The sequence below is a fragment of the Vigna angularis genome, chromosome 4 (genome assembly GCF_016808095.1).
Source record: "Vigna angularis cultivar LongXiaoDou No.4 chromosome 4, ASM1680809v1, whole genome shotgun sequence".
NCBI classification, from domain to species: domain Eukaryota; kingdom Viridiplantae; phylum Streptophyta; class Magnoliopsida; order Fabales; family Fabaceae; genus Vigna; species Vigna angularis.
The window spans coordinates 15,605,042-15,613,221 of record NC_068973.1 but is presented as its reverse complement, the minus strand read 5'-3'; the positions used below and the strand labels follow the sequence as shown (position 1 = coordinate 15,613,221).

The 8,180-nt window shown below is 29.8% G+C and overlaps 1 protein-coding gene across 9 annotated transcripts; it reads left to right on the top strand.

Moving 5' to 3' along the window:
• Positions 1-3,004: 3,004 nt before the first annotated feature.
• Positions 3,005-5,327, top strand: LOC108331001 (ubiquitin-like-specific protease 1D). 9 transcript variants are annotated; one of them, XM_017565604.2, is made up of 8 exons: positions 3,005-3,108; positions 3,565-3,638; positions 3,710-4,082; positions 4,168-4,335; positions 4,434-4,565; positions 4,646-4,727; positions 4,803-4,913; positions 5,010-5,327. In XM_017565604.2, exons 3-8 carry the CDS (start codon positions 3,871-3,873, stop codon positions 5,076-5,078), a joined length of 774 nt encoding a protein of 257 aa, XP_017421093.1. In that variant the 5' UTR covers positions 3,005-3,108; positions 3,565-3,638; positions 3,710-3,870; the 3' UTR covers positions 5,079-5,327. The 9 variants fall into 9 exon arrangements, with proteins under 9 accessions (XP_017421093.1, XP_052731615.1, XP_017421095.1 ...); XM_017565605.2 differs by lacking the exon at positions 3,005-3,108 and adding an exon at positions 3,129-3,492; XM_052875655.1 differs by having other exon boundaries at positions 3,565-4,082.
• The last annotated feature ends 2,853 nt before the right edge of the window (positions 5,328-8,180 follow it).

Here is an 8,180-nt window from a genome sequence, read left to right as displayed (position 1 = left end):
AGCAACCTCGCATGAGAAGCTCTATTTTGGAGAATTTCATAAAATCTACACTGGTGTTTTCGTTGTTGTGAAGTCGTTCATCGTTGGATCGGGTTGATTTTTGGACAGTGGGTTCCAGACGTATGGTTCTTTATCAAACCATTTGGATTGTCCATTGAAGGTCTAATTTGGGAGAAAACAGACTTTTTTGCACCCTATTATTGGGGGTATAACATGTCAATGATTGGATCTGGTGATTCAAGTGATGTATTATATGTGTTTGAGTATGTTTACATGGGTATGTGATGCTTGAATGCATGTATGATGTGTTAACTATGTTTCCACGTGATCTAGGATTAATGTATGTATGTTTGAGTGCTTGAATCATGTCCAGAATGTGTTTCGATTCAACAATAATTGATTATAATTAGTTATAATCGATTATCTACACGTTGGTTTTGAGTGTGGTTTTGGGAATAATCTAATTATCTAGGATGATAATCGATTATCCCTTCCTGTGTGATGTTTTTGTGTTAATTTCACTGAGATAATTAGTTATCTTAAGTAATAATCGATTATCACAATGCATTTTGGTGAAAAATGACGAATTTGATGAAGAATGGACATGAACCAAGCCTAAGGAGTTGTGGAACATGATGATAATCAGAGGTTGAGGTTAGTGGTTATGTTTAGGGTCAGTTTGACTTGTGGTTGAGAGTGGAACATGAGTGAGTGTTGAGATGTACCTGAGTATGTGATTGATGAGCATGAGAGTGGATGATAAGTCTACTTGTTGTACCTCGTAAATTTTGGTTCTATTTGTGGATAAGTGCTTCCTTTTGCCTTGTGTGCATTGAAAGGAGATGATCTATAGGAGAGACTACAGATGTCCTGTAAGAGAGGCTACAGGTGGGCTGTAGGAGCGACTACAGTCGGTGAGGTAGGGTACATGAGTGAGATGGACTCTTTCCACTATTGTATTATAGTATGGTGATGCTCATGGTATTGTTCATGACTGGGATAATCATGATGGTGGTGTATCTATGATGATGATCATGATACTTTAGATGCTCCAGATTATGTTATGTTGATAGTGGTGCTACTATAATGGTTATAATAAGTAGTTAACATGAGTGCTAATGAATGGATAGACCAAAGGTTTATGTGTGAGTTGTTAGTGATGACATCAAGGGTTAGAGATCAAGGATTGATGATCGAAGTTCAAGGATCGGAGATTAAGGATCGGAGATTGAGAATCTAGTAATTCAGTATGATTGAATTGTTTATGTTAGAGGATTAGGAATCCTATTGTTATTACTACTATGTATGGGGTGTTGGATTATGATTGATATAATCAGCAGGTATGCATCTTGTTGTGTGTTTGATTATGGTTGGTATAATTAGAAGATGTGTATCTTGTTATGTGTTTGATTATGGTTGATATAATCAATATGTATGTATCTTGTTGTTATGATTGTTTTATCGGTAGTTTATCACATACATGTTTGTGTTTGTGTATTTGTGAATGAAATTATGACGATGATCGTATAATATGTTATACGTGAGCAGGTAATGTTACAGATATTCCAGAGACGTGATTGACTCGAAAGAGGATAAATAATAACATTGAGATTCATTTAAAGTTATTTTGTTTTACAAGACAATATAATTGGAGCATTTCATTCGTTATTTTATTATCAATTGAAGTATTACCTATACGTTTTCATTACAAACACATTTAAATTATTAAATTTATGAATTTTTTTATAAAAGTATTACATGATTAAAACTATTATTTTAACCATAAAACCAGTGGCTGTTTAAAAATACATAAAATGAGCTGAAAAAAACACACCTAATATAAAAATGTAAACAACCATACTTTAATCTTTGAACCATATTTTTGTTTATATATAAAAATAAAGATAAATATATATTGAATTGTCGATAAAGAAAATATTAGATTAGATTTGTTATGTAATATTATGATATTATAATTATATAACATTATAATTATATATTGACAAAGAATAAATTACTTTAAGAATAATTCACAAAAAGATAAAAATGAATTAGAAAAAAGTATAAATTTTAAGAAATAAACTCAAGAATATAAATTAATAGATATAAAATTTAATTTTTTTATAAATTGTTATTAATACATAAATATTATTAAAAAAAAGTAAATTATAAATTACAAAAATGTATAAGATTAATTATGTGCAGAAAATATATTGAAATGCAAGACTAATTATATGCAGAAAATATATTGAAATAATAAACAAAGATTAATTACAAAAAAAATCCACACTAAGCAAACAAAAATAGATAAATTACAATTTAATAAAATTATTTAAAATAAAAAATAGACCTTCCGTTTTTCAAAGCTGCATGTATTTATGGGAAACATGCAAAAACAGCCCCTTTCATTAAAAGTATTGAAAAAAAAAACATCTTTTTTTAAGCAATGTAGATAAAAAATTTTATATTTTTTTGACATTTTTTTTTTGTAACTTGTAAGAGTTAAACTACGATATGAAAAATCTACAACAATTTGCTAGCATTGTTTTACTCTATTTTGTATACCATAATTGATTTTAGTTTTGTGTCTTCTACTTAAATTTTATTTGCTCTCGAAACCATTCATTAAAATCAACACTAATTAAAACTAGAGTATAAGAACTCTAGAAAGTATTTGTAAACATCATGAGGAGGAAGAAAAAGATTTTTAAATTACAATAAAAAAAAGTAATTAAGACTAAAATTATTTTTTCTTTAATTCTTATAAAAAAATTAAATTAAATTATACCTCTAATTTAATTTAATTTAGTTTTATTAATTTTACTAATTTAAATATTTAAACTTTTAAAATAAAATGATTTAATATATAAATTTTAACTAACATCTATTTAATAAAAATATATAACTAGATCGTTTTAAAAAATTAAAACACGATATTGAATCAAATAAAAATTAAAAATCTTATGAAGTTTTCATAAGAATTAGAGATTAAACCATAGCACTTTTATCGAAAACTAGAACCATTATTGGGTTCAAACGTGCTTATGCCATCAGCAGATTGTTCCAACGGAACACTCTTAAAGTGTTGAGAGCACCCTCTGCTTCCTGGTTAGTATCTATTTGTTTTATCTTTTTAATGTTAATATCATTGTTATGTGATAAATCCTTTCTGTTCTGTAACTCTTCAAATGGAAACAACACTTTTGAAACTAAAACCATCACAACCTGATTCACTGCAAAATCACACTCTTTATTTCTATTAAATGAAGAATAAGTTGATATACAATTTTAGTAACAGTGATGAAAGAAAGTGTAGTAAGCTTCATTTTGAGGGTTTCTATTTTTCCCCAAATTTTGACCAAATAATGTTACTTTTTTGTATAATGATAGTTGTCAGCCACACACATGATCAGTTTGTTTGCGGACAAAACACTGAATCTTAGTATAATAGTTGTGCCCTAATACCTGTACAAAAAAATTGCTTGAGCAGAGGTATAATTAGTTTGTGTGTGATGTTTCTGTACAACCTCAGTAGTTTAATGAACATGTGAATTTGTTTATTAGGTATGTATCTGGCTTAATTGATGCGGGTGATTTCTAGGTTTCCTTGATTAGTTTGCGTTTTCTTGCATTTCCAGGTTAGTTTTATTCTTCTTTTTTTAACTATTTTTGTATTAATATAACGTGTGATATGTTTGTTGGTGTTTAGAAAGCTGACATGCTTTGAGAACCAAATGGAGAAGTTGATTCTGTCTGTCATTATTCTTCATGAGAGTAGTGTATGTGAAACAAGAAAGAAAAATCAACTAAGGTTATAGAAACAAGACAGTCTTCGACTCCTCAAAGAAAGAAAAATTGAAGCCTTAGGTGATGGAAATTAGTTCTTCGCCATTTCCCTTTGATTGGAGCAATGTTCCCCAGCGATTGCGGACAAAACGGAAGAGAAAATTTAATGGCAAGAAAGCACTTTCTAGACCCAACAAAGTGCACTCTAGACCAAAGGAAGCACCCTCTAGACCCAAGGAAGCATTTTCTAGACCCAAGGAAAAGCTAGACAGTGGAATGTTTTATACTTTCTTGATGTGAGTGGCAGTCTAGTAATGATTTTTGATTCAATGGAGCAACTCCAAAATTGAGGCCTTGTTTGTAATATAAATTTTCTGGCAGGAAGATGTGGAAAATTTTCCCAGAAGACAGGAAGGCACAGTTTATGTGCTTTGACAGCTTATGGTTTAGCCTTTACAGGACTTCTTCATCTAAGGATAAGGTGCTGACTTGGATTAAAAAAGAACCTATTTTCTCCAAGGCATATGTTTTTGTTCCCATAGTCTGCTGGTAAATGCACTCAATTTTCTTTCTAACCAAAATTTCTGTTCTTTATCTGTTAAATGTTAATTCATAGAATGCATACTTTGAAATCCCAATTGTTCTAGGGGTCACTGGAGCCTTTTGATCCTCTGCCATTTTGGTGAGAGCTCGCAATCAACTTCTAGATCACGGTGCATGTTGTTGCTGGATTCACTTGAAATGGCCAATCCAAGGCGACTTGAACCTGAGATCAGAAGGTGTGTTATTACTCAACAATATCTACTCATTGCCCAGTTGAAATATTGATAAGCAAGCAAGCTGTTGAATTCATTTTCAGATTTGTACTAGATATTTATGAATCAATGGACCGGCCTGAGACAAAACGAATTGTATCCCAAATTCCATTTTTGGTGCCTGAGGTAATTATCACCCTTCCTATGATTTTCAGCCCAAGTGTAACCAAATAACCAATGATAAAAGAAAAAACACTGTAGGTGCCACAACAAAGAGATGGTAATGAATGTGGATTTTTCGTGCTCTATTTCATTAATTTGTTTTTGGAGCATGCTCCTGATAACTTCAGCATGGAGGGATACCCTTACTTTGTAAGCTATCCATTTTCTGTTCTTGAAATTTATTATTAAAATATGCATTTTCATTCAGTTATGTTTGACATTTACCTTGAAACTTGAATTCTGCAGATGAAAAAAGATTGGTTTAGCTTTGATGGCTTGGATAGGTTTTGTGAGGGACTTAATTCAGTGAGTTAGACGTCTCCAAACTTGACTAAACTAGTTATTAGATCTCACATACTTTATTGTTGACTGATTATATTAGAATGGTAATTGGGGGATTTGTTCATATCAGAGGCAGGTGCATCTAGAAGTTTAGTCTATAGTAGAGAGGGTACTCTCTTCTATGCATCTAGTTGAACTTTATTGGACTTGTATTTTCCTCTGCAGTTCATGTTTACAGTGGCAATTTGCTTCTATTTTATTGTTAAATTTTGTTCAAATTCAGAAATGCATTTCTTATGTTACCTTGGTTCACAAAAAGAACATAAACAGTAATAGACAGTACTAAGTACATATATAATATACACACATGTGCACTCTATATGAAAGCTTTTCAAAACGAACCTAACTTAATATGTCTAAGAGGTTCTACCATATACAAAGGTGTATAATTACACATATATTTTATTTACCTTTCCAAAAAGAAAAAAAAAAAAAAGGAAAAGAAACTCTGCAACCTTCACCCTTGCTTCTCACTATCACCTGTAGGGTCTTCTGTTAAGGCATAACATACAATTATTATTGGTGGAAAAATCACAACATAAACAAAGGGCAAGTTAGTGAAAATTATATAATACCACATAAAACAATAACATCATTAGCTCAAGACCAACAATTTACATCAAAAATTAAATGTCTATCACACAACACATCTTTTTTTGACATAGTTCTTATAGCTCAATCATTATATCATAGCCCTCTTGGCTAAATCAAAACATTTTCATTTGACTATGTTTCTGGAAGACCATTGAACGAATTCAAAGACTATGCACCAGTCATATCTCACTTCTGTTTCTTAGTAGCTATAACTATAAATTCAGATAATAAGATCACAATCCATCACAATTATGACTAAGGTATATTCTTGACATTTGCGATCTGTTTTCATATCGAAGTTCCAGATTGTAGGAACTTTTTTCGACTTTCAATACTAGACATTTTTCTTATTTGAATCTGATATTAACAATCATGATAGTCTTTATATGGAAACCCTTTTGATACACTACTTAACATCATATCCACATAGCATTCTTTTAGAAGTCATTACATTCACTTCATCCACACAAAATAGTAGATTATGACTAAAATCCTCATTCTACTTAGCCCATCACCCACACAAAATAGTAGATTATGGCTAACACTCTTGCTTTACTCAGCCAGACACTCACCTTTTTTATTTCAAAACCTTAAACCATTTATTTTCACACTTTCACACAAGATCATCACATTCTGAAATGAATTTAAATCATCACATGTCATGCATACGTATCTTACATCAATCCAAAATTATCACATCATAAATCACATTTCAATTTAAATGATTCATCATTTATTTTCTATTACATTAACATAATACTAAATTATAATTTCCAATCACATATATCAAAACAGTAAAAGATATAATTATTATAACATTTAAAAACTTAAATTTTTAAATTTTATAAAACATTTAATCGTTCAACCAATATTTGTCTCACTCAATGAATTAAGCATATTTTGGAATTTGTCTAGTCAAAAGGCCTCAACTGTAACAAATGAATGTTGGCTCGTTTAGTGAGGGATTTTATAAAAAGAGTTTCTTAAGCTTGCCAAATGACTCTGAACATTGGAAAAAGCTCCCCCAACAAGGGAATGACCCACCCAACGAAGATAAAGTTTTGAGCTCCTTGAAACTGAAGTTCCAGTTGGTACCCAATGACATGTACCTCTCTCGCAATGGACTAAGCATGCCCATTCACATCTAGCTTCCACCTAATAGTCCAAAACCCTAAAGCTCATTTTAATTATTCTTTGGTGCCTAACACCTTTGTGAAAATTCAACATTTGATTTAAGGGTATCATATTGATCTATAGGATCTATTTCAGTCATTTTTCCTCTTTCTTGTACCAAAATGAGTCTTTTTTAATTCAAATTACTTTGATGAATTGTACAACATAGCTCAGAAGTTAAAAAATCTTTGTCCCATGCGTGATTCATTATTGGTCAATAAAACAAAATATTGTACTTATGACAGACAAGAACTTATCACCCATGCTGTCTTTGTTGCCATCATTTCGGAAAAATGAAATTAAATGAATTGTTCAGAAAATATTCTGCAATGGGGAGGAAAAAGAAAAGGAAAAGCTTATTATATAGGTTTGAAAACTTCCCTTCATCTTCACAGTAGCGTCAAGGAGAGTTCGTTCAAGAAAATGGCGGCTTCTCATAATTTTTTCCCTGCATTCCATATAATAACATTCCATTTTTGTCCTTTGTAATCTGGAAATAAAAATTATTTTTAATTTGTATAATTTGAATTTTTTTTGGATTGTATAATTTAAAAGTAATTGACTTTCGAAAGTTAAAAAAAAGGATTAATCTTTTTTTTTTTTTGGATTAGACTATTCTGAAAGTCATTTGACTTATGAATTATATAATTTGAAAATTATTTCTTATTTCCGAAAATAGTTTTTAGATAATACAATCTAAAAGTAAAGATGAATTATTTTATATAAAAATACAAGAGGAAATTTATAAAGGTGCAGAAAGAAACTGCCAAGAAAAATGTGAGTAATAGTAATTCACCTTGACCGTCACGGCAATGGGTTAACTTACTTTGCAATTATGCTGTATAACCTCATAATTACCAGTGATTCAACTTAGATCCTTATCTTATAAATAATTAGAATTGTAGAACCTTATTTGCATCCTTAAATTCCCTCTCTTTTTCCTCTTTTATACATTTACACTTTCAACCGTAGTTTGGCGAGTGTTATGATTCAAAATGTTAAAATCTCATAATAACTAAAAGTTCAACAAAATTATAATATATAAGTAAAGATAAATCTTAATTAAATTTACAATTTACTTTAACTGTCTCAAAATTTTAGTTCAAATATTTACTTGAATTAAACTCAAAGAGCTTCGTGTGTGTGTGTGTGTGTATATATATATATATATATATATATATATATATATATATATATATATATATATATATATATATATATATATATATATATATATATATATATATATATATATATATATATATATATATATATATATATATATATATATATATATATATATATATA

Coding starts and splice junctions, on each gene's coding strand:
- LOC108331001 (XM_017565604.2), top strand. CDS start 3,871: ATGGAAATTAGTTCTTCGCCATTTCCCTTTGATTGGAGCAATGTTCCC. Junction 4,083..4,167: donor ATGTTTTATACTTTCTTGAT/GTGAGTGGCAGT, acceptor ATTTTCTGGCAG/GAAGATGTGGAAAATTTTCC. Junction 4,566..4,645: donor CTTGAACCTGAGATCAGAAG/GTGTGTTATTAC, acceptor ATTCATTTTCAG/ATTTGTACTAGATATTTATG.